This window comes from Lygodium microphyllum, chromosome 6 (genome assembly GCF_053477565.2).
Source record: "Lygodium microphyllum isolate KBCC chromosome 6, Lygodium_microphyllum_v1.1.10, whole genome shotgun sequence".
Taxonomy (NCBI): domain Eukaryota; kingdom Viridiplantae; phylum Streptophyta; class Polypodiopsida; order Schizaeales; family Lygodiaceae; genus Lygodium; species Lygodium microphyllum.
This window is the reverse complement of record NC_141140.1, coordinates 40,667,947-40,694,223: the sequence shown is the minus strand read 5'-3', so window position 1 is coordinate 40,694,223 and position 26,277 is coordinate 40,667,947. Positions and strand designations below refer to the sequence as shown.

At 40.3% G+C, this 26,277-nt stretch overlaps 1 protein-coding gene across 4 annotated transcripts; it reads left to right on the top strand.

Annotated features, from left to right (window-relative positions):
- On the top strand, positions 1-25,996 carry LOC148034493 (uncharacterized). 4 transcript variants are annotated; one of them, XM_087679440.1, is made up of 7 exons: positions 1-493; positions 14,443-14,471; positions 15,038-15,162; positions 22,027-23,016; positions 23,132-23,247; positions 25,673-25,752; positions 25,845-25,996. In XM_087679440.1, the coding sequence occupies exons 3-4, from the start codon at positions 15,135-15,137 to the stop codon at positions 22,455-22,457; spliced, it is 459 nt and encodes a 152-aa protein (XP_087535566.1). In that variant the 5' UTR covers positions 1-493; positions 14,443-14,471; positions 15,038-15,134; the 3' UTR covers positions 22,458-23,016; positions 23,132-23,247; positions 25,673-25,752; positions 25,845-25,996. The 4 variants fall into 4 exon arrangements, with proteins under 4 accessions (XP_087535566.1, XP_087535564.1, XP_087535565.1 ...); XM_087679438.1 differs by having other exon boundaries at positions 15,038-16,547; XM_087679439.1 differs by having other exon boundaries at positions 14,443-15,162.
- The last annotated feature ends 281 nt before the right edge of the window (positions 25,997-26,277 follow it).

Genomic DNA, 26,277 nt, shown 5'->3' with positions numbered 1-26,277 from the left:
CTCCTCTGCATCATGGATCTAGCATCTCCTCCTGTCCTGAAGCATCTTCGTCCCCCACCCCACTTCCAATCGGCACGTTTGCAATGTCCGCTTAGTCCATTATGATCAGGACATTGGCAACCCCATATCCGTCTTCTGATATCCATGGAAGAGTCCCCATTAGCAACCAAAGATTTGGGGGAACCATGGCGGAGGTATTTAGCAATACCGGTGGGGGCAAAGATCCCGCCCCTCTCTATTACAACATCAATCTCCCCAGCATGCCGTGAAAGGAGAAAGCCCCACACCCGAGGTCTTGGCCCATATAACTCCATTCAGGCAAGAAGACCCCAATGATGTCGACAAGATTCAAGATGAAATGGTCGATAGCGGCGCTGTGCGAAGCACTAGCAAACAGTTTGCGGGCAAACCCAAACCTTCTGCCGCTGTGCCAGTGGTCGACTCCCCTCCACTTGCTCCCCAACCAACTCTGATGAAGAAGCAGGACAAGAAGGTACATTCTCTATTCAGATACTTGATAACATAATTTCTCATTGGATTAAAGGATATCAAGCCAAAGAGATCAGATTCTATGGTCTTTGTCATGGGCCACGTCTGCCAATAGAAGTCCTTAGAGCTTGGATGACGGATCATTGGCAGCCCCTAGGTATTAGAGTGCTGCAAGCTAGATTTTTTTGCCCAATAATTACATTCTTTTCCTCTTTGAAACCCATCAAATGGCCGTCCATGTCATGTCCTTTGGACAATGGATGCTTAAGAACTCTGCGTTAACCCTTTTTAGGTGGGAGGAATCCTTTGACCCTGTGGATCCTAAACTAACCAATGTCCCTATTTGGGTCGAATTCCCCAACCTCTCGGACCATCTCTACCCCTTCCTCCATTCCATATCTGCCCCCATAGGCAAAATCTTAGGGCAACAACCCTACTCTGATATTAACCTGAGATGGCACCCCCAGGTGCTAGTCAAGGTAGACCTGAGCAAAAAATTGAGTAGATCCATCCTAATTAAGAATGATAATAGAGCAGTTATAAGAAAGCAAGAAATTTATAACAATCAATTGAGACCACCTGTTTTTTGAAATCTATTAGCCATGTGCATTGGGAGAAATCCATGGATGAAGAAACGGATATGTTGGATGTAAATCACACTTGGGATTTTGTGCCATTTCTTGAGGGAAAGAAAGTTATAGGTTGTAAGTGGATTTACAAAGTAAAACATAATGCAGATGGAACTGTGAGTAGGTAGAAAGCAATATTGGTTACCAAAGGTTATGCATAGACTTATGGGATTGCTTATGAGGAGACATTTACAATAATGGAAAAAGATGGAAATGTTTAGAGTTGTCACTACAGTTGCTATATCAAATTGGGTCTTGCATCAAATGGATGTAAAGAATGTATTTTTGCATGGTGAGTTGTAAGAAGAAGTGTAAATGGATGAACCATAGGGTTATGAGAGAATTTTTCACTTCAATTGCATACGTAGGATACACAAAGTGTTGTATAGGCTAAAATAGACACCAAGAGTATGGCATGCCAAGATAGCACAATATCTTGTCTCTATTAATTTTTTGTTGGAAATGCAGATCACTCACTTTATGGGTATCATAGATGAACATAGTTTTACAATTCAAGAAGAATGAACCAAGGAACTTTGATGAATTGAGGCTTATAATCTGATAAGAACACCCTAAGGAACTTAAGTATTCATTCAAAGTGCAATGTGTAGTAGCTTCTTGCATTTAAAGTTTCTAAGAAAATATTTGAGATGCCACAATAGTTCTTTCTACACATAAGCATTCCAAATATCATCTATCATCAAGAACATGGTGAAATGCTATCAGTTGAAGGGTATGGTGAATACCAGTTGAATGGCATCTTGCAGGAGGCTTGAAAACCTTAAAATGCATGTATGGAATGTTCAATGGTGCAAATGAAAAATTTACATATCTATATTGCTTGATAGAGAGAATGGAAGGAAAGAATGAGAAAATGAATTGAAAATGGGTGACAATTTCTACACCCACAAGTGTGATAAAGAAGATCCCCCACTTGGAAGCCCATATTCAACATTCCATTGGATCACGTTCACATTTTTTCACAATATACTTTTGCTAGTATTATGGGGAAAATTGTGTATGAATATATTTGCTTGCTTATAGGATGTAGCTGAAGAAAGAAGTCATTGCAATATGTTAGAATGTGGAGCGACTACTAGCAAAGATTAGTCTATACAAGCATCAAGTAAAAATTGAAAAGCATCGAGATCTGGAAAATATGATAACTTGTTCAAAAAGCCTTGCTTTTGAGGAATGAAGGATAGGAAGTTTCTTTCAACACCTATCAATGAGGAAGGGAATGTCCTAGTTTGTGGGCCAAAAGACTATGATGGATGAAAAAAGTTGCAAGCTATGGTTCTTGATCAAAGTAATGGAGGAAAAACAAGTTTGCTTGGAAAAAGACAAGGTTTGGATTAGTATCAATAAATTGACTCCCTTATTTTAAATGATGCTGTTTGACAATGGAGATAACTAAGAATTTATTGATGCTATACATAGCTTCTAAGAAAACATGGTGCAAGCATGGGATAAAAGTTTTATCATACATTACATGGTGCATACTAAGTCAAGAGTTTAGAAATATATGAATTATATAGATTATCAATCATATTTTTATTCATTTATATTAAGCACCTTTGTAGCATATCCTTGAGGCACATGGGCCATATTACAAAAAAGAAAGTATTGAAGTTTGTTTCAAATAAGGGATGAAAAATTCACATTCGATAGAACACAGTGCATACTGAAGAAAAACTAATCACGATGGGTGAGTGAGTGGCAACAATTCAATGCTCCAATTGCTAGCTTGGTGGTAGAAAAAGCTCAACTCTTGTAGAAGAAAGAAAATGAAAGTACTAATGAATTGATTGTAGACATGATTGAATCACATCGTATCACTAAAAGAGCAAATTATGATATCTCAATTGCCAAAGAAAACCATGCCAAGTGACTACAAATAAGGCTTAAAGAAGATAAAAAAATGGATTAAAAAAGAGCTAAGATAGTAAGGTGCGGATTGTGTTCATTGTGAATACATTTCATTGTTTAAGAGAGGAAGAGAGAGTGTGTGTCTATGTGAATGAGTTTTAAAGTTAAAGCACTATATATTTGGGTTTCACACTTTCTTATTCAATGAGTTTTTGGAATTCTTTCTATGTAAAAAAAGATGGTTAGGCCTCATGTGGCTACAAAGAAGCTTCCTGTAATAACTCCATATTGTGCTCGACTTAATGGAGAATCTACTGGCTTAGATGCAATCTTGGATAATGACACTTCATCACTTTCCAGCCGAATACCCCCTTCTAAACTTAACTTGGCTTCCTCAAGCCACCTTGAGAGGGGTCATCCTAAACATTCCCAAAAGAAATATAAGTGAAGACTAGGTATAATAGCCCTAAGAGAAATGAGTAAGTGTTAGTGTTGTTTTGGTCTCATCATTCCAAGGCTAGTTTCTCGAGACTTGTTTATAGATTATGCAAGACCTCTATCAAACAGAAAAAAAAATGTGGTTTTGAGTGCAGGGTTATGATAGAATCCATCTCTTTGCAAAATAATTTTTGCATGCTTTACAATATGTTATAGTAGAGGTATATTTGGTAGACTTAATGATTGATGCTCAACATTGTGTAATACATACAAACTGCATTACTGTAACCCCTCACGATTTCTAACTTATAAGAAATATTCAAAAATTGAAGGATGTGTTTGTTCAAAGGGAATGTATACTATTTGTAATTTTATTTTTTGTGAAATAGTGTCCTCATGTTGTCAAGACCTTTCACATAAAATGAAAACTCCGAGTGAAACATTAGACATGTAGGATTTTGGAGTTTAGTTGTTTGTATAACTATTTTTTTTGTTGTTTTGTAGTTGGATTTTCTATGTTTGTCTAGAGAAAGAACTATTTAGTCATTATTTTAGATTTGGTGAGCTTGAACACTTGATAGCCTTACTTGAAATTGGTGTTTTTCTAGATAAATTGAAGCAAGACTTTGATGGTAGCTACTTGACATCTTGGAACATCTTGCCGATATCTTTGTACATCACGGGGATTATGGGTTCACAAGCATTTCATGTTATACTTGTCAAATACACTAGAATTGAGGGTCATCTCTTGATTTTTTTCAATTACTTCCATGCCATGGGTTGGGTTAATATTAGAGTTATTTTGAGAGTGTTGAATACTCTCAGTTCAACATTAGGGATATAGGTGAAGAATGGTTGTAGTCTACGTAGGGAGATTGTTTCAAGGGGCCTTGATGCCATGCATGGAGCCTTGTGAGACACTAAGAAGTGAGGAAGGAATACCTGATGTATTGTACAAGGGAGACTTCTTGGCCCTTGTGAGTTTATGGATGGGTCAAAGCACAAAGATCCATGAAATATTGGAGAGCAACACTAATTTAGGGAACCAACCCCACAATGATTTCAAATTTATATATTGTTTGTTGTGAGCTAAAGGGAGGGAGGAATGGAAATATAATTTGAAGATCTAGAGATGGGTTGATAGGTACCATTTTGTAAGGACATACTTTGCAAATTGTGATTATGTTTGATGAAGGACTCCATCAACAACAATTGTGTGTATGGGACAACATGTGATATGGTGTGAGTTGTAGTCATTTGAATTGTGATCCAAAGGAGTAGGCCATGTCTTGATGTTTCTGTTGTAACGTGTCTACTTGTATCTTCAGGACACGTCTTAGCAGTCCATTGGAAAGGATATCTAGAAAGCTTCGCCCGCCGGCACTCCCATGGAATGTTACGGGGTTTGCGATCTAGGACTTTCCGCATCTGCCACGTAGCGGAAGTGTTCTGGCTGCTCCCACTTAGGTCCGACCTGAATTAGGGTTTTCCTTATTGGTCATTTCCTAACGGCAACTAGCATCGAACCCAAGCGAACTGCTTTATGCAGAAACGCCAGGTTCGAAGCGGATTCACGCTGCACTTGGTTCAAGGAGAATGGAAAACGAGAGGGATGAGAAGCTCAACCTCTCTGCCATAAGGCATAGTCCCATTCCGTTCCCCTAAAACAGCATAAATCAGGATCAATTATAACTCTAGGTCAACGCTCTTGTCGTTCGTGTTCTTTTGAACGATGTTCCTGCTGTCCATCGTGATTTGAGAAAAATTTCCGGCCAACCAGGACCACCCATCCATAGGACGGACCTATGGCCCATCCCCCGCACTTTCCACAGGTTGTTTTAGTTATTTAATTACCTAACACATTTAGTTGGACATGTATCAATCAGCTTCCTTAATTAGCCTGTTAGGCACTGGTTCCTTTATGTAATCATATCATTTGACATAGAAAGGAAATGTCAAACAAGTTCCTTTTTTTCAGGTTATCATATTTATCTTTGAAATACATAAAGTCCAGCCGATAGGCTTATCCACAATCCGCCCGAAGGCTATCCAGCAATCCACAGGGATCACTAATCTAATATTCTGCTCATAGACTAGTATGCGGGCCTCGAGATCCAATCTCGAGTCACGTTAGCCTCTTGTGCAGGGCCCGGAAGGCGAGGGATTTATGGCCAGAGCCCCCCTTGGCACCCAAGCGTCCTCCTGCTCCAAGTGGTGCTCAACGGAGAGACCTCTCGCGGCAGGTTCGATCCACTTTTCCAGTGCGGTTAACAACCCCCTTAGCTAGGGTCAGGCAGGCAGTCGGGGGTAACTGAAGCTGCCTCTCCCTTCAGGCCTTCAACTTGAAGCATTAGATATCCATTTATCCTTTAATTCATTGGTTAAAAAAAACAAAATATTGCTATTTAATATGTAACAAGCACAAACATTTCCATTGGTCGTTTATTATTGGCCAACTGCTAAGGAGTGAATCCTTCTTTTCGAATGCATCCAGCACTCGATCCGGGATGACTTGCGACTTGGCAAGATCCCCTATATCTTGGGTTAGGGTTGTACCCTATTAACCCGATTTGGTCAATACCTTAAGTTCATATGTTATTTCAATTTATTGGTTTGTCCTTTGCTCCAAGCAATTATCTTTACCCTAGAAAGATATATTAGGATGATTATTCATCCTCTTGCAAGATAACTTGCATAAGAATTTGCCATTCCCTTGTGATCCAATCACAAGATCATACGACTCTGTTGCACTTGTTGCACAAGTGTCGCATGGAACTATGGGACTATTCTACCCATCAAATGGAGTTACGAAACAATCTGCCCCTGATTACATTAGGCTGACGTTGTCAGTCCTAGGGTTCCAAGTTCCATCTTTTTAGCATAAGATTCTTAGGGACAAACCCTAGATCACTTCTCAAATTCCACTATCCCTACATTCGGTGAATGTGGGCAAGTATTTAGGGTATATGAGTTTCAGTTTTTAGCAATACGTGCGACTAGGTCACGTATTAACTCCTAGTGAGATCTTTGGAATTGAATTAACTTTTTCTAAAACGAGTACTCCGCGAGTTTAGGTGTTTAGGTTTATGCCAATTTTTAAATTCTTGAAGATAATTACGCAATCATTTCCATAAACACATGAATCATTGTCTACGCGTAAATTGATTTTCAATCCTAACTTATCGATTTAAGATCAATCTAATTCCAATTAATCATCCTATAACTTGCGAACAAGATTCATGATAAACAAGCAACCTTTTACTAATAATTATGCAGTTGAAAAATAATAATTGATCAATTTATGCAACTTAGGAATCATTTCATGCCTTGCACTTTCCTATGGATTCTTAGCACTTCCCATGATGACTCATTGTGAAGAAGATATAGCCTAATAGTGTGACATGCAATTTTATACTTCCATGCCTAAACGAAGTGCACTATCTTAATTCCGTTTTGTAAATATGGACTAAATGCATATCAATTTTCTAAAGCATTTAAGACGAAAAATGCATCCTATTTCCAACAATTATCCTCGCACGATTATAACAATACCAAATAAAAATTAGGAAGGAAAACCTGGACTTGTGATGAGATGTCCATGTGGATGCTAGGGGACGATCCTCCTAGGGTTGCGCCTTGGACTTTCTTAGGAGGCATTGCGAATGCAACCTTTCCGTCGTGGATGCAGCTTTGCGAACTCCCTTTTTGAAATCCCACCATTCTTTATGAGTCTTCTGTTCTTTCCTTTCATAGAAGCTCTTTGAAGGGATAGTTATGTGGAGGAGGGGGAAACCACGGAAAGGTTTAAAACCCGAAAAGGGGGTATTTTAAAATCCTTCGAGAGTAAGGCTCATTAAAGCCATGGGAAAGGGCTTAATGGCCTTTTAAAGACTCACAAGAAAGGGGAATAAAAGGTGTAGAAACCCTTACGAGGGCTTTTATATGGGGAAAGAAGGTGTCAAAAGACCCTTAACACCCTCTTTTCTTTTTGTAAGGGGGTAAAAAAAAAGGGTATAAAAGGGTCCTTAGGGAGCCCTTAGGAGGGGATTATTGCTAGGGTAGAAAAAAAAATCCACGAAAATGTATTCAAATGGGTTTGTGGAAGTTCTAAGGGGAGAGCTTTGAAAACCCGGCCTAAGGTGGGTAAAAGGGTGTAAATTCCAATGGGGAAGGGTTGTAAAGCAAGCTTGGGAAGGGCCTAAACTCTGGGGGTTATATAAACCCACAAGGGAAGGCCTTATGAAGGCCTCATAGGAAAGGGGACTTAAGTGATTTTAAGAAATCTTGTGGAGGAAAAAAAAAACCCCATGGGAAGGGGGCTTTGGAAGAGCCTTTAGAAGCCTCAAGAAGCTTCTGTGGGGGGAAGCACGTGGACAAGATGATGGCAACTAAAATGGCGACGTCTTCCTTCTGCCTCGGCTGCTTCACGACCAGTCCCTCGGCATAGGCGGCATCTTCCTTCTTGTTACGACTATCTCACGGCGGTGGCTTAGTGTATTCCTTCCCTCCTCCCTATCTTGTTCAATGGCGGCAGCTAGCGTAGTCTACCCTTCTCAGAATCCTCTCTCTCCCTTCAGCCTGGCGACGTTCGATTTCTCACTCTCCCTAATTTGCGGCATGATCCCCTCCCTTTTTTTTTCCCCTTCCCACCTATGCAGGTATTTATAGGTGAGGGGAGGGGGATCCTCCCTCCCCTGCGTGGCAGCGGCCATGGCCATTTATCTCCTGCGAGCTCCACTGAGGAGCTTAGTCACTCCTATTCCCCTCCCCCTCCAGCTCGATAGTCGACTGGGGGGAATAAGTGGAAATAATAAAAAAATTTGTCATTATCCTATCCTTAGAGGCCATACATATGCGAAAGGTGTAATTAGATTGAGAATATTACATCTATAAACAACACTATAATAGATAATTTGGGAATCTCCCAAATTCCACTTTCAAGTTAGAAATAAATATATGACCATGTGGCTAAATCTTAACCCCTTTTTTGAAGATGGAACTTGGTACTATCATCTATATAGTGTCTTGAAAAAGTTTCGCCTTCAAGGAAGAAGGTATCAATTTGACCATGTGACCAAATATTGACCATCTTATAAATTACCATACTATATGAAAATTTCCAAATTACCTAATATAATGTTAAACTAGGTTTTAATGCACGAGCATAATGATGAGAAGAGTTGGAGCAGAACACCCTTGACACTAAAATAGTTTGATTGATCAGACCCCCTTGGGAGCACATAGTTAAGAAAATTAAAATGTTCTCACATGAATAGTTCTAGTTGGTTGGTTTTTATTGAGGATAGAGGTGGTCTTATCACAAGTAATGGTTGTCGTGGGTATTGGCCGTGATTTTAGCTAGGGCCTTATTTCTTTGTGTGTGTTAGCGTAAGGAGAATACTAGTTGGCAGGCTTGGTGGCATGTTTACAATACTGATTTTGTAGGTTTGCTATCGGGAAACTAGCACATGACTATCGAACATGATTTCTTAGGAGAATAATATAATATGAAATGAGAAAAGCAAAAAACCTAATAGGATTTGAATGAGGTTTAAAAATGATAAAAGCTAAAAGTTTTTATCATGATTTTAGTTGTTGGTGAGGCAACCAAAAATATATATAATGGGGAATTATGAAGAGTTAATGCCCCCCTTCTCAGATTTTGAAGACATGAGTGTGAGGAGAGGAGGGTCACCCTTACGTTTTTTTGGAGAAAGAGTATGCTTCTTCACATTTTTACAAGCATGTGTGAAAATCTCAATACATCACAACCATAGAATGTCAAGGTATGGAGATTCTGTGTGCTTTTGTACTCATCAATACATAGAAGTATTATGGTATTATGATTGTGTCTTGAATGTTTTGTATTTGAAACATGTTATTTTTGAACATGAAATATGTGTTGTTATTTTTCGAACTGAAAGTCTTTACTTTATTATTGTGTGGTGGTAGTTGCTCTACATTGTGTGCTCTCAATGTGTTTGTGGCTATAAGAGGCATAGACACTATATTGAGGATTGGGTGTAGTGGTGTTTTGACATGTATTATTAAAGTTTCTAGTCAAGTTTAGCACTTATACAAAGTCATTCACTTTACCAACACTCTTTATTTCCTTGTTTTTGGGTTGTGTGAGAGGATCATCTTCGAACACTAAGAGAAAGTTCAACATATGAGCTAGAAGACTTGAATATAATTCAAGAGCATGAAGACATAGAGGAAGAAGATGAAGACATTGACATGGTAGAAGATACTTCTTCTAACATTGCAAATCCGTAAGACTTTGGCACATGCCAGAGGATGTGCAGATTAGGAGGGGGTGAATGTCGTGCCGCTACGCGCACATCGTGTAAAAAAAATCTAGAGTGTGGCTTCCTTTTAGATTTAGAGAGCCAATGCCAATTTAGACATTAGTATTAGTATCCATGGTTCAAAATATTAATTTTTTTGGCACAAGTTTTTAGTTAATTTTTGATATTCTAGATATTATCTCTTGTAAAAAATCAATAAAACTATAGATAACTTCTAGATTAGGAGGACATGTAAAAGAAAGCATGTAGCTTTCAACTAAATTGAGAGAATTTTATGTAAAAAAAAGTAATTAGGAAAATCGTGCGACATACGATCGCTGTTTTCAGACAATGAATAACACTTCGAAAATGGGAGGTGAAGAAGGAGTGATCTGGCAGGATTTTGGCCAGGTGTCCTAGTATTTAATCCCCCTTTTGGAGCCATTTGAAGCATCAGATTGGCGATCTGAGCAGCATAGAGGAAGGTATTATTTTGTACACATTTTTATCTATTAGAGTTATATTTTCTCATAATGCTGAAAGAAACCAATAGGATTTTCTAATTCTTTTTTTGATTATTCTTCTATATTTTCTAATTCTTTTTGTGAGTATTCTTCTACATCTTCAATTTCTTTGAACCCCTTCTCTTCTGTCTACTCCTCTCCTTGAATCTACCTACACCTTGCTGTCTCTTATCTTCAAGAACTTAGCTTGAAACCTTCAACCCTTCTCTTATCTCTACCATCTCCAAAGTCTAAGCTATTGAGCCCCCATACATTCTTCTCTTGCCAAACCCCTGTGATGATCTTCAACCTTACGCGCTGCGACAATGCACAGAAAGAAAAGCAAGAATCATGGAGCCTTAGTGGATTAGAAACATTATTTGATACTATGCCTACAATTAGCTTTTGGTCTGGGAGACTAAGGAGTAGCTCCACATCTTTAGGTGGATCTACAAGTGTTGCCAGTAAAGAAAAAGGAAAGAAGAAAGTGTTGGATGCTAATGATGCATCTACTAGTCATTTGGGATTTGATGGAGGTTCTACTGGTTTAGAGAGTTTGGATGATGAGCTTGGTACTCCTTTAGTCAAGAAGAGTGTACAGAGAAGAGCACATAGTGGTGTAAAGGCTCCATTGAGTGATCTAGTGGTACACAGGTCTAGCAAGGTCATATACCTTGTTAAAAGATTTGGTTTTAAAGGTTATGTAGCTCAGTGTTATACTTATATGATGAAGGTAGTTGAGGATGTTGAGCCCACTTGTTTTGAGGATGCTATTGGTCATGGTCATTGGGATGCAACAATGGATGAGAAGATGGTTGCATTATAAGCCAATAATACTTGGGATTTGGTACTCTTGCCTAAGGGAAAGAAAGATATTGACTGTAATTGGGATTACAAAATCAGGTATAACACAAATGGTTTGGTTAGTAGGTATAAGGCTAGGCTAGTTGCAAAAGGCTATGCTCAAATATGACATATATTATGAAGAGACATTTAGTCCAGTTGTTGCTAAGATGGAAACTATTAGATGTGTGATTGCTTTGCCAAAGGCTAGAGTTTGTAGAAAATGGATGTCAGGAATACCTTCTTGCATGGTGAATTGCAGAAGAGATATGTATGGAGTAGATAGTAGCTTATGAGGATTTAGAGCATCCCACATATGTGTGAATATTAAAAAAGGTGCTCTATGGGTTGAAGCAAGCACCTAGAGTATAGTATGAAAAGATCAGAGAGTATATTGTCAATATTGGCTGTTATATTTTTTATGCAAATCACTCACTTTATATGAGGAAGGAAGATGCAAATTTTTCATCATAGTCATCTATATGGATGACTTGATTATTACAGATGACAGTGACAATATGATTGCTGAAGTTAAGGACTTTTTGAAGAAAAAGTTTGAGATAAAGGATTTGGCTGAGTTGAGATACTTTCTTGGTATTAAGGTGATTAGATGTGATGATGGTATATGGCTATCCCAAAGGCAATATGGCTTGGATATGTTATCCAAGTATGGTATGATAGCATATAAGCCTCTTTTAGTACCTTGGGATCAAAATGTGAAGTTGAGTTTTGACATTGGGGATGAGATGGAAGACCCTACTATGTTCAGGAGGATAGTAGTAAGTCTGATTTACATGACTATCACAAGGTTAGACTTGAGCTATGTTATTGGCCTTATTAGTCAGTTTATGCAAATGTCTAGAAAGCCTCATTTGGATGTAGTTAAACACATATTGAGGTATGTAAAGTTCACTTTACATTATAGACTTTTTTATGAGGCAGGTAAGGATATATAGGTGTTTGGATACATTGATGTAGATTGGGCTAGTAACATGTCAGACATAAGATCTACCAACGGATTCATGTTTTTTCTTAGTAGTGCGATAGTTATATGGAGTAGTAAAAAGCAACCTATAGTTGCTTTATCTAGTACTAGAGGCTAAGTATAGAGTTACTACTATGGCAATATGTGAGGTGATATGACTGTAAAAGTTATTGGGTGATTTAGATGCGTAGGGAGATTGTCCAACTCAGTCATTCATTGTGACAACATGAGCATCATATAGCTAGCTAGGAACCCAGTGTTCCATGCTAAGACAAAACACATTAAGGTGCACTTTCACTTTGTGAGAGAGAAGGCACTTGTAGGAGAGATTGACTTGGTATATGTTAGCACACAAGATCAGATAGCTAACATTTTCATGAAGGAATTGGGTGCGGATAAGCTTAAAAAGTTTCGAAGCTTACTTGGAGTTATAGAGATACAATTGAGCTTGAGGGGGAGTGTTGAGATGGCAAGCTCAACACATGCAGACATTGATGATGGATCGCCGGCTAGATGGATTTGTATGTCTACACTTAGTAAGTAGGTGGTTATTATGATCCTCACATGGCCATGACTTATCACTTATTATATTTAGTGTATTGCACCTACCAATACAACTGGATAGTTGTAGTACCAAACAATCGATCAATATAGTCAGTTAGGTAGTGTTTGACTTAGTGGGCTATTTTTCTTTATGTTGTATCTTATCTATACTTTATGTATATTGTATTGAGTGTGGAAGAAGAATAAAAAATCAATAAGAAAACATTTAAATGGCCTTCATCTCTCTTCTTGTATTCTTGAGTGAGCTTCCTCTTGTGTGTATAGTGTGTGTTTGGTATAGTAGCTTAAGCAAGTCCCCCCACCACACGATTCTTGACAATAAGTTAGTGTGATTACTTAGGCTTGTGTAGAGTAGTTTGAATTTCAAACTAGCAAGGGATCAAAGTTTCAAATCAGGCTTGTTAATCATGCGAAAGTGAGCTGCCTAGGCATAATTCAAAATTTGGAGATCAAGGTTTATGGTATGTCCATAAAGATTGATTATTATGTTATGCCAACAAGGTTAGGGGCTTTTCTACTTATCCTTGGTAGACTGTGGCTTAGGAAGGTAGATGCAATATAAGATTGAGAGAGAAAAAAAAACATAACAATTTATGATAATAGAGGGATAGTTTCAAAATTTGATATGACTTCAATAAAAGATTTGGTGAATGAGGATGATAGTGAAGAACAAGGGAAGCAGGAGAGCACTAATTTTGACAAAGATAGTGAGGATGAGAGTTTTGGAAGTGATTCTAAGAGAGAAGTGCCATCTATTGTAGTAGAGTTAGTAAATCTTGAGAGAGATGGAAAAAGACAAGAGAGTTGAGAATTTCTTGATGATAGATCTAAGCATTTGAGAGATGAAGAAAGAATTGAGGAGGATTTTTGAGGTTTTAAGAAGATCATGAGGGGGAGGGCATAGAAATTGAAAGGTTTAATGATGGAAGTTGAGGATTTGGATTTTTTGCTGAAAGAGATTGATGTGATTGAGTGTGAATGTGAGGTTCTAGATGTAGAGGATGATCAAGAGAGTATTGAGGTTATGGATTTTGACTCTTATTATAATGGTATTGTTGTGTGTGACTCTGATGAATCTTGTTCGGTTTCTTATGAGTTGGTTGATGATGGTTTGAGTAGCCCTAGAGAGGCTTCTGTTTGTGAAGTTTTTGATATTGCTTTGAGTAGACCTAATCTCGTATGTCTTGATATTGGTATGGATGATTGTATGATTGACTTGGGAAATAATAAAGAAGAGAAAAATTTGTTTGAAAGTCTTGTAGTTTCTTTAACTTCTTCTAGAGTTTCGAATAATGATTGTGATAATTTTGATTAGGATTCTGAGGTTCTTAATGATTGTGACATAAATGAAAATATGAAAGGAAATTTGAGAAAGGCTTTGAAAAGAATTGAAATATCGAGGGAAGAGAGATCTAAAACTAGAAAAAAGAGATGAAAGGTAATTGTGAGGTGGAAGTTGAAGAGGACTATAAAATTGAGTATTTGGATGAGATTTATGGCCCTAATTTGTTGCCTAGTTTTTATGTTTGTGATGCTTTTGAAGTTTCTTGTGAGATTTCTTCTAAGATTGTTTGGAAAGATGTTATGGAAAGGGTTGACCATTATATTTGCAGTATAGATGATTTGGAGTCATGTGTTGATAAAAATATGAATGGTTTGAATGGGTGTCTTGGAGAGACCCCATGTCTTAATATATTTTGTTCTTGTAGAGTTGAGAGTCAGGAGGTGACTCAATTTGGTGTGAGTGATAGTATGATTTGGTGTTTTGTAGTGATGGGAGAAATTTTTTCTAGAATTTTCTAATGAATCTTCTGATTGTTTGGATGTCTGTGCAGATGAAACTGAGTTTGGCAACAAAAAAAGGGTTGAAACCTTATTCAAAAACCTTGGAATTGTCATGCTTTCTCTTAGGGTAGATGAGTTGGATATGTGGACTATTGTAGATTATGTATTTTTTCTTGGCAGTGTGGGTTGTTTTGAGGGTTTTGGATTAGGAAAATTTACTGATTTTGAAGAGAATTTTATGGATGGTTTTTGTGGGCTCATGAAGGACTTACTTGAGAGAGATATGACGTTGATTTTGTTGGATTTTGAGTTTGATGAGGAGCTTGGGGTCAGATCATTGGACTTGATTTTTAATTGACTTGTAATGTTTTATCATTTTATGAAAGAAACCACTATGCATAAGTTCTTGTAGACTAGGGGGAGGGCTAAATATATCAAGTGCTTTCGCATAAACAAAAAACCCCTAGTGAAACATTAGATAGGTAGGATTTTTAGAGTTTAGTTGTTTGCATAACTATTTGTTTCATTGTTTTGTAGCTAAATTTTTATGTTCATCTAGAGAATGAATTATTTATGTTAATATTTTGGATTTGTTGAGCTTGAAAACTTAATATCCTTGGTCGAGATTGGTGTTTTTTTGGACAGATTGGAGCAGGACTTTGATGGTAGCTATTAGATATCCTGAAAGAGGTATTTTTTCAAGATTGGTGTTTTTTTGAATAGATTGGAGCAAGTGACTTTGATGGTAGCTATTCGATATCCTGAAAGAGGTATTTTTTCTTTTCCATATCCTTGCACATCATGGGGATTATGGATTCACGAACATTTCACATTACACTTTGTTAGATACACCACACTTGAGGGTTGTCTCTTGATTTTTTCAATTATTTCTATGCCATGTGTTGGGTTGATGCACTTATTACACCATTGTTGAGCACTATCATGGCATGATGCCTGCTGCAGCTATATGCAGTAAACCTTAGATGCATGCATACTGAAAAGAGCATCTTTCATTATACACAACAATTCTTTGCACACATGAGAGTTGGGATATTCATCACCAAAGTAGAAACTGAGTGGGAAGATAGATGGGCGAATTTGAGAGTCAGGAAGGACACCTATAATTATGATTATATGGTGCGTTGTGTATATGAAGTTGCATTAGCCCAATTTAGGAGCTTAAAAGGGTTAAAATTCTTCTTCTCCTTTCCACATCTTGCTTTCATCATTTTCTCCATTCTCACATCCCCAACCTCTCTCTCCTCCATCATGCCCCCCTCCATCTTGTATAGCATGCATGGAGTAAGCCACTTGCTATTTTCCAAGTGAAGATCACATGTCAAGTCTCGCATTGAGTAGAAGGTAGAGGTTTCTCTAGTGTAGTAATAGGTGCTCCCCCTAGAGCACAAAGACCACCACAAAAGAAGAAGAGGAGATAGAGATTGAGCACTATTTCCATGCAAGAGATAATACATATCAAGTATAACTATAAGCTCCTTATCCCAAAAACATTATTCTAGAAGGTGGTTCAAAAAGTTAGGTAGGATTTGAAGTTAATTAGGTTGGGCATGAATCACTGATCTCCCATTACCATATGCGAGTGGACTACTATAGCCATGGAGGCCCTACAAACAATTGCAAAGTGATTTGTCATCGACCTACGTGACGATATATAACTAGTTGCTATCCATGCAAAGCATGTTAAAGTCATTATCGATCAAGATACGAAATTTATTATTTCACTACAAGGATTTGGGCCACTAGCGACGCCGATTAGCGACGGCAGATAGCAGCGTCGCTATTGGCGTCGCTATTTGCGTCGCTAATAGCGTCGCATTTGCGACGCAAATAGCGAAATGCGTTGCGTCGCTAATAGTGTTGCATTTGCGATGCAAATAGCGAAATGCGACGCAAATAGCGACGCAAATAGCGATGGGCCACAGGGAAAAAACGCGACTGAAACCCGAGCGCGTTTTTCATTTCTTTTGCTCCATTGAGAGTTTTGAGAGCGAGACCGAGGGAGAGAGCGACCGTCGTGAGAGAAGGAGAGGAAGAAGACTTGCCGCCGCCGGCGCCGCCGCCACCGTTGTTCGCGAAGGAGAGGAGGAGCCTTCATCGCAAAGAGAAGCCGCCCCACGCTCGCCATATCTCATCGGTGAGTCTCCCTCTCTCTTTCTCTTGCCTGTTCAAGGTTTAAATCACTCTCTTTTGCTTGTTTAGGAGAGGAAATGAAAGAGAAAGAGAGTCCCTCTCCCTCTCCCTCTCCCTTTTGCTTTTTTAATGTTTAAATCACTTTTTTTTTGCTTGTTTAGGAGAGGAAACGAGAGAGTAAGAGAGAAAGAGAGGGAGAGGGAGAGGGAGAGGGAGAGAGAGAAAGAGAAAGAGAGGGAGAGTGCATTGTCTCTCTCCCTCTCCCTTTTGCTTGTTTAATGTTTAAATCACTTTATTTTTTGCTTGTTTAGGAAATGAGAGAGAAAGATAGTGAGGGAGAGAAAGAGAAAGAGAAAGAGAGGGAGAGGGAGAGGGAGGGGAAGGAAATGAGAGAGGTAGAGAAAGAGAGAGACGGAGGGGGAGAGAAAGAGAAAGAGAGGGAGAGGGAGAGGGAGAGGGAGAGGGAGAGAAAGAGAGGGAGAGTGCATTCTCTCTCTCTCTCTCCCTTTTGCTTGTTTAATGTTTAAATCACTTTCTTTTTTGCTTGTTTAGGAAATGAGAGAGAAAGAGAGATAGAGAGGGAGAGAAAGAGAAAGAGAAAGAGAGGGAGAGGGAGAGGGAGAGGGAGAGGGAGAGGAAGAGGGAGAAAGAGAAAGAGAGGGAGAGTGCATTGTCTCTCTCCCTCTCCCTTTTGCTTGTTTAATGTTTAAATCACTTTATTTTTTGCTTGTTTAGGAAATGAGAGAGAAAGAGATAGAGGGAGAGAAAGAGAAAGAGAAAGAGAGAGAGAGGGAGAGGGAGAGGGAGGGGAAGGAAATGAGAGAGGGAGAGAAAGAGGGAGAGGGAGAGGGTGAGAGAGAGAGTGAGAGAGAGTGTGCATTCTCTCTCTCTCTCCCTCTTGCTTGTTTAATGTTTGAATCACTTTCTTTTTTGCTTGTTTAGGAGAGGAAATGAGAGAGAAAGAGAGAGAGAGAAAGAGAGGGAGAGGGAGAGAAAGAGAGGGAGAGGGAGGGGAAGCAAAATTTAAGATAATAGACGTATCGATAATGGTATGCAATGTGCTTTGCCATGGGCTACGTACATTGGTGACTCTTTAAGATGGCTTAAAAATAGTCATGTCCTTCATAATGTCCAAGTAGGGGATCTAATTGTGATATGCATAATTCATTGTTTTTGTATTAACTTTATAGGCATAACAAATTAGAAATCATGCCAACTAGTCAACGGAAGGACTAAAAGAAAATGATACCCTAGCTAATGGTCATTACGGTACTTCATCAAAATGAACCCAAAAGTATTGTTATAGAAGAAGAATCCCTTAAATTGAGCATAGGATATTTTCTCTCAGGTCTTATGACTATGAGTAGAATTGATTGAAATAAATTTTATTACTATAGTTGATAAATTTCATAGATGGCACGCATTAATTTTAATACGCGATCCTAGGACAAAAAAACCACATTTCTAAGATGCTTTTTGTTAAGACTGATTTATTATTAGACTAAGAGATCCTCAATGATGCTCAAAATGGATTACTTACACTCAAAGCCCTCTAGTGCAGTTTTTTACAATAACGAATAATTATCTACCGGGACAAACAAATCCTTGAGCATGATACAAGGCCGAGATATAATATCGGAAAATCTCTCAACTACTATATACAATGCAAGATTTATGGTCAACTTGCAACTTGACGTACAGCTCCATGAAGCTATCCATTTAAGCCTCGTTTGTTGTAATGTAGATAAGATGGAAAACGAAGGTCTTATTATTCAAGACTGCGAGACGTATCTTAATTAGCGTGTCCCATGTCCTTGCTCTCAATGCAAGTTGGCAATTAGACGAAAACGTCGATTGTCTATAGAACATGTATGACGATTTGGCGAGTTTCAATCTGAGATCATTGATCAGGCGATTGCGGATTTTCAGCAAACGGTAATTTGAAGTTAATATTAATCATGCATTGTACTCGCAAGCTAATTGAAAACCATACACAATAAGATTGGGTCTTGTTGGCAAATTTTCTATCCAGGGGGGTGATGTCTCGACCCAAGGGGGAGTGCACCCTTTGCGGCCAATTAGAAGAGTTCGTGGACGTGCGATGGATGGATTGCAGGAGCCAATCCACCACTCGCAAGGCCCATCTATACCGTCAATGCTAGAGGAGACAGACAACCTTCCCGACCTACCTACAATCTTGGAGCCTGAGATGGAGGCAATGATCGATGCATTGATTCCCATGGATGTTGAGACATCTGACCCGCTTAGAGAGGAAGCATCCATACCATTATATGATGGGTGCCGAGTATCTCGGTTGAAGACATTGCTTACACTCTTAAGTGTGCAAGCAAAATATGGTTGGAGCGATACGAGTGTGACTGAGTTATTCAGGTACCTTGCACATAGGCTTCATTGATTTTTTTTAAAAACAGTATTATTGCAAACATTTGTGCTTTTTCAAGGTGTTTTATGATTTTTTTTCAGGTTATTGAAATATCATATATTACCACCTGCAAATACCATGCCTGAGTCTCGTGATGATGCACGACATGTTTTACGGAAGCTTGGCATGGACTACAATAACATCCATGCATGTATCAACGACTGCATATTGTTTCGAGATGAATAGGAGACTATGGAGACATGTCCAAAGTGTGGTGCTCACAGGTATCGACAGGACTTGCAAGGGCAAACCATCCCTCAAAAAGTTCTCAGACACTTTTCGCTAATCCCCCGCATAAACCACATGTTTCGCACGTCTGGCATGGCAAGCTTGACAACGTGGCATGTGCAGAATATGTCCACGGATGGAGTTCAACGAATATCAGCGGATTCGCGCGCATGGAGCCATATTGACTCTACCTTTCCAGGCTTTGCGCGAGAGCCAAGGAATCTTCGGCTCGGTCTCACCATGGATGGTGTGAACCCATTCAGTCTACGCTCGACTTCTTACAGTGTGTGGCCTATAGTGCTTGTCAACTACAACATCCCTCCATGGCTTTCTACGAAGAGAGGACATCTCATCCTTAGCTTGCTCGTCCCGGGCCGCTACAAAGTAAAAAATATAGACGTGTATCTTCGTCCATTAGTCGATGAGCTTAAGATTTTCTGGGAGGAGGGGGTCATTATGCAAGATATGAGCAGGCGCGATGGTCGGCGGTCAGCCAACATTCGAGCCATTCTCATGTGGACGATGCATGACTTTTCGGGATTGGGAGAGTGCTCAGGTGAGCAGACCTCCATTCTCGTTGGTAATATCTATATTTTATTTCATTCAATTAAGTATTCACTAGGTCGTGGCTCGCCTTACAGGTCTGGTTACCTCAGGTTATTATGCATGTCCATTGTGCTATGGGACCACATCACAGGAAAGAGAGACACTATAGGGTCACAAATGGATTTGAAGGAGGTAGGTAAGATGGAGGCGCTTTGGTCGTAGTCGAGTGCTGAAGGGGGAGTGCAGCTTCCTCACACTCCCTGGGTTTTGTCTACAAAAAAAGAGCGCATTGTGAAGCAAGTAATCAAGTCTATCCGCACTCCGACGGGTATGATGCGTTCTCTCAGGTCCGCATTTTCTAAAGATGACCAATTGTTGGGGCTAAAATCCCATGATTGGCATAAGATATGTCAGGTTTGTGAACAGAATGGATTGTAATTAGCGTGGGCATTTTGCAATTTGAAAAGTGACCATTATTCATAATGCTTTCTCATTTGTGGCAGTTTGTCCTACCGATCGCGATCGCAGGATGCCTTACTCCAGAAATTCGCGGGGCCATTTACAAGTTGTCGACTTTGGTGCAATGGATCTCACAGAAAGAGATTAAGACGTCCTCTATTGAATCCGCAAGGCGGGGAGCAGTTGAGACGGTCTGTCTCTTTGAGAAATACCTGCCCACTAGCATGCTCACGATACAAGTTTACCTTCTTGTGCATCTTGTGGACGAAGTGGAGATTGTTGGACCTGTCCATACGCGATGGATGTTCTTCCTGAAGCGCTTCATGAAAACCTTGAAAGGCTTTGTGCGACAACGAACTCGTCCAGAAGGTAGCATGGTGGAAGGTTGGTTGGTGTCAGAGGCGTTAGTGCATATCTCACAATGGCTACCAACGGTAGAACCAGACAATGAAATGCTATGGACGCTGAAGGACGATGATAGGCTGACTGGAGATGTGGTGGTTGGAAATGGGGTAGAAAAAAGAATGGATGCCTCAATGGAAGAGAAGGTGAATCGCTTTTGTATGTTGCACCATGCCTCCATGGAGACGTGGCTCGCCAAGTACCAGATTGCAAGGCAAGATCGAGAGGAAGCGCGAGCTGAATTCCGACGCAGTACGCATCACCGACCGATTCGATATCTCGAAGGCATGGAGGAGATGCCGCGGTTTATGTCAACACGATGGTTGCATGGAGCCTTGACCGCATCATCCAGCGAAGGGACAGAGGTCTCAATGGAGGAGTGGGAGTTCTCGAGGGGATGTAGTCCAAAGGTAATGAGGGGTTTAGAATGTGTCGTATCTAAATTTGCTTGCTACATCTAATTTGAGTGTTTCAATGTACAGTACAAAATATATAGTGCAGCGTGGTCGCGTGGACGGCATTTTCGCGTGGAGCATATTGACAAAATGCACTCCACAATGGACTGTGGTGTCATGGCAAGGTTTGAGCAAGAGAGCCGGCGACAAGCAACGGATCCGAACACGGTTGTGGATGAGATGAGTATTTTGGGAACTTACAAAGTATTATTACGGTGGATTATCGTAGCTTCTCCATGATACTATTCGATGTGCAGTGGTTCAAAGTGGTACTTGGAGGAGCTAGAGCAACAGTTCGACGAGGTCCATCTGGATTTCTCGAAATAGATTCCGAAAAAAAAAGGACGGATTTGCGCGACACCTTTGTGTTGCCGGTCCATTGTGAACAGGTGCAAAGAGTCATTTGCTTACTAATTGTAATACGACATGGTTTATGTCACAATGGTTTGAACTCGCTTTGTAAGTGTTTGTGAACATGTAATCTTCTATCCAAACCCCCAACAACCTCGATGGTGGTATGTTATACCTTCAACTCCTCGAAGTGTGAGAGTATATGATCAAAGCGATGTTCCAAGCATAGATGAAGAAAATATGCAAATAGAGGGGTCGATATTACAAGGGGTGGAGGCCACCGCAAGCTTGGAGCCCGCATCGGCTAACAATGATGGAAATACAGAAGTCCAAGAATTTTTTGAGAACAAGTCAGACTCGTTCTTTTGTGGTAACATGTCTATCGACCTTCCAGTGTATGCAGAGCTGTGTCAGGAGATTAACAAGGGACCATAGAATATTTCATTCTTGGAGAATTGTATTATTCAATTCGTTGTTTAGATCTTCCATAAAGGTACATAAGATATGCATTTTAAGAGGGATTTTTCAAAAATGATTTATATTACTGTGCTTTGTATAGTTTATATTGATTATTCTAACATTATTTTTTATCTGTGCAGGTGACATTTTCAGGATGAGTCGAGGGATGAGCGATGAGAAGTTTCAGGACATGATGGTACGCATGTCTCCAGATCAGCTTGCGAGATTCAGAGAGATTGCAGACCAGGAGCTGTCTCGTTCTTCGTCAGGGCGCTCTGCTAGATCTGCTTCAGCGCGATCAGATGCTTCAGCTTCGAGCAGACGATCTCGACGCTCACGACTTGGGCCAGAGGGAGGAACTGCATCGGGATCAGGGGGGTGCTGCTGTGTGGAGACATGGACGTGGTGTCTCCGTCTTGTCGTTCAGCTGGAGCTGTGTCACCTCCAAGATTTGTCACACCTGTGGAGACGTCTACTCCAGTTACTCCGGATTTTGCGCAGCCGTCAGCAGGTGGCACGCCTTTTGGTGACACTCCTTTTGGTGGCACCCCCTTTGGTGGCACCCCTTTGAGTGGCACTTCGAGAGAGGGTACCCCCGTCGGTACACCGGATGTACAAGGGTCTCCTGGATATGCCCAGGAGCGTGGACGGAGATGGGAGAGGACCCATCTTAGGCAGACTCCTAGGGGTTATGGATACCTAGTTGATAGTAGGTCAGGAGCCATCATCATGAATGATGAGGGGAGGAGAGTAATGGCTCACATGAGGGAGTTGTGCCAACAAGTTTTTCGGCACAACGTCCTAGATCATTGGAAGAACATACCGGAGCGGAGCAAGGACTACATAGTAGCATCCTTGCACGAGGAGTTTCCGGTGCCAGCCGCAGTAGATAGATTCTCTACGGGCTGGATGATGGATTGCATGCGTGCATACATGTCACATAGACGATTCGACGCATGCAAGGCAATCAAGAGTGGGGCTGCAAAGCCCGAGTGGTTAGATGCAGATGACTGGCGCTGACTAAGGGAGGAGGCTACAGATTCGCCAGGACGTTGGAGTCAGCAGCGGGAGGTGGCGAGGGTACGACTCGAGGCCGGAGTGGTGCATCATCTTGGGAGTAGCGGCCACAGGTCATATTTGGAGGACTTTTTAAGTTTCTCTTTTGTTTTTCTTATTTGTTTTTTTGAAATATTCTTTGTACTGACAATCATGTTTCTAACAGTTAGCATTTTGTTTTCTTTGCAGCACTCCATTACAAATCGCGATCCGCAAGGTCTTAAGACTCGATATGCAGAGAGGCACGGTCTCAATGCATTGATCGACCGATTGTATAGACGCTGTCGTATTGCTGCGCATTCGAGGTGTGAAAACCACCCAAAAGTTGTGTGTGTGATTTGAAACTTTGTACATACTTAGTTGTTGTGTTTACATTTATTTTCTGCGTATAAGAGAAGTTTGGAGGCATAGTGATGGGTATGTATGGGAATTTTGGAAATATTATGGATGCGGAGATCGTGTTTTGTGAACATGCTGAGCACAACGTTGTATTATGGACTTTATAATTTATGGCGAGAATGCTACAGTTGAACAAGTTCAGGAACTTTTTGGGATTATAGAAGGTCAGGCTGGTTTAGATATTCAGCTTATCGCATCAAATTCAGAACATATTGATAGGGTCTTATCATGCTTTGATATTAGAAAGCATTGGCATGTGGGAATGCCTAGATTTTACCCTACTTCAGTTTTTACAGGTGTTGATACCTCCATTTTTGGGGACACTGTGAAATATGTTCTTAAGGCCAGCATGGATAATATCAAGTTGGATTTCTATGTGATTGGGACTTATAAAGATGACAATCACATGTTTACCTTGGATGATTTTAATTCAAGACCTTGGACTGCGCTATGACTATGATAAATTTAGCCTAATGGAAATGGAAAAGCCAGGGATGGTTATTTTTGACACGGCTATTTTTGAAAAGGGAGCTTTTTGAATCGAAAAGAAAGAGGGAAAAGCAAGGAGCCTGGAAAAGGGAAGAAAGGACAAAAACAGAGAGAAGGAAAGGGGACAATACTCTGCAGCTTGACGAAGGGAAGAATTACGCTAATCTAGGGAAATAGGGAGGAACAGAGCATTGGAGGATGGACAGAGGAAGAAGATGAAGGGTACTCTGCTGCTCGAAAAGGGGATGATACTCGGCGGCTGAAAGGAAGAGGGGGAGTGATTGTGTTTTCACGAATTTGGGGGAAATCAGAATATCGAAAGGAGTAGTGATCACTGGTAATATGCGCTGTGTTTTTTTTTGAATTCTCGAGGCATTTCTTGATAAGCCGAAGCTTGGCGAAATCATCGGAAGGTATCTCTGAGGCTACGATCTCTCTACCAGTTCGGCTTGAGGCGGGAGGAACAGGGCATTCGGGGATTGACGGAGGAGGAAGAAGAAAAACACGCAGAAAGTTGGAGGAAGGAGACGATTCAGACGTCGTATGATTGTGTTATGGATTTGCAGTAATCCAGGATTGTAATTCGGCTTGGAATCAGGAAATGACGATGCTGCTAATTGGTTTGATGTACAAGGACTAGACCAGAAAAGCGGTTCGACTGGGAGGAATAGGATGACAAAGAGGATCGTCGACTGGATTTACAGGGCGAGCTCTGTGTTCTGTGACTGTGAGGAGGAGTAGTTTTGGATTTCAAGATCGAGGGTACTCTGCTGCTTGAAGGAGAGGAATTGCTCTGCGGAGAGATGGCGGGGAAGAAGACCGAGTGCAGCTGAAGAAGACGAAGTCACGGAAGGTGACAAGAGGCGGAAAAGGGATGAAGCATCATAGACACTCTTGCAGCTATGAAGAGGGTAAAAGATCGATTAAAGCTCTGACTACAACTTCAGAGAACAAAACTTGAAGCGGATGGAAGGACAGAGCTCTCAGAAGTTTTCTATTCTCAAAATCGAGATCTGCTCCTGCCTGGAGGTCCTTTGGCTCTCTCCGTCCGACTTCGTCTTCGTCTTCTGCATCGATTCGAAGGTTAAGTAGTTGCTATGGCTCCTCATGGAAATGTCTATGTTGTCAAGAGTCGCTCTGATTGGGATAATAAGCTTTTCGAAGCCAATACAAATGGAAAAGCAGTAGTAGTTGATTTTACTGCAAGTTGGTGTGGACCTTGCAAATTCATGGCTCCTATTTTTGCTGAATTGTCCGAAATGTATCCCCATGTAATGTTCTTGAAAGTAGATGTTGCATGAGCTCTATTTTGAGCTCTTTTGGAGTGGAAGAGCTTGAGTTCCTTTTTCAGAAAATTCAGAATGTTGCTGTTGTCAAAGAAGAGGAAGGAACTGAATTTTTAATGCAGAAAAGAGAGTCTCACAAGAGCTTTCATCTTTGGTTGAACGCATGCATCAACTTCAGAAAACACTTGACAATATTCATCAGTGGAAGGAGGTTTATTTAACTCTTGGAAAGATATCTGATTTTGAACGAAAAGTGTTATTGAGAGGAAGAAGCTTGAATTGCTTTAGTTGCTTACACTATGGCTTAAGTGGCAAACTGAAGTGGATAAACAGAGTGCTGGAAGCACATCTTCAGGATTTTCAGAGTTTCTGTTGGCAAGCTGATATGATTGGTAAAACTGCTTTTGACCAAATGTGGATAGGCAAAAGATGACGACGCTCGAGTGATGTAAGAAGGAGCTTCAAAGAACCATATAATCATTATAGGAATTCATCTTGTATTTTGTAAACATCTTGGCAGTAATACAATTTCCCATCTTGCTTACTTGCTTGATAGATCTTCTATTCTGGAATTTATCAAGGATTTCTGTGGTTGCGACATTGCTTTCACAAACCCTTCGACAACGCGGCGATGTTGTAAGTCACTCATCTTTCTTGTCCGTAGTTACCATGAGATATTTGAATGCATTGTTGTATGGTGGATTGATATGTTGTTTCTTTTTCTGCAGAATCCGTTCGATGCTCCTTTGCGGCGGGACGAGCTTTCGGGGGATGAGGATTTCTAGCTCGCCCTTGGATCCTTGGAGCTCACACACCTTTAGTTTTTAGTCGCCTGATCTATGTAGGCATTTTCTATGTATTACTGATATCCTTTCATGATTGTACCAATCGCATTTTATGCGATCATGTATTTATTTCATGTATCAGTTTTATGATTTCAGTATACATTCTTTTTGTTTGCAAACGCTTTGTATGCAGTAGTGCAGAAACTATTTTGTATGTCTCTCATACAGCACATAATGCTATATGTGGCAGGGCAGCTTGCTGCCCTACCACAAATGTTTTTTTTCCTGTTACCGTCGCTATATGCGTCGCAAATTTACTGCTCGCGTCACTATTGGCATCGCTATGAGCATCGCAACTTTATTGGTTGCGTCGCTA

Excerpts from the sequence above, each read along its gene's own strand:
- LOC148034493 (XM_087679438.1), top strand. The coding sequence starts at position 16,325 with ATGGGCCACAGGGAAAAAACGCGACTGAAACCCGAGCGCGTTTTTCAT. Across the intron at positions 16,548-22,026 it reads ACGCTCGCCATATCTCATCG|GTGACATTTTCAGGATGAGT; the intron begins GTGAGTCTCCCT and ends TTATCTGTGCAG.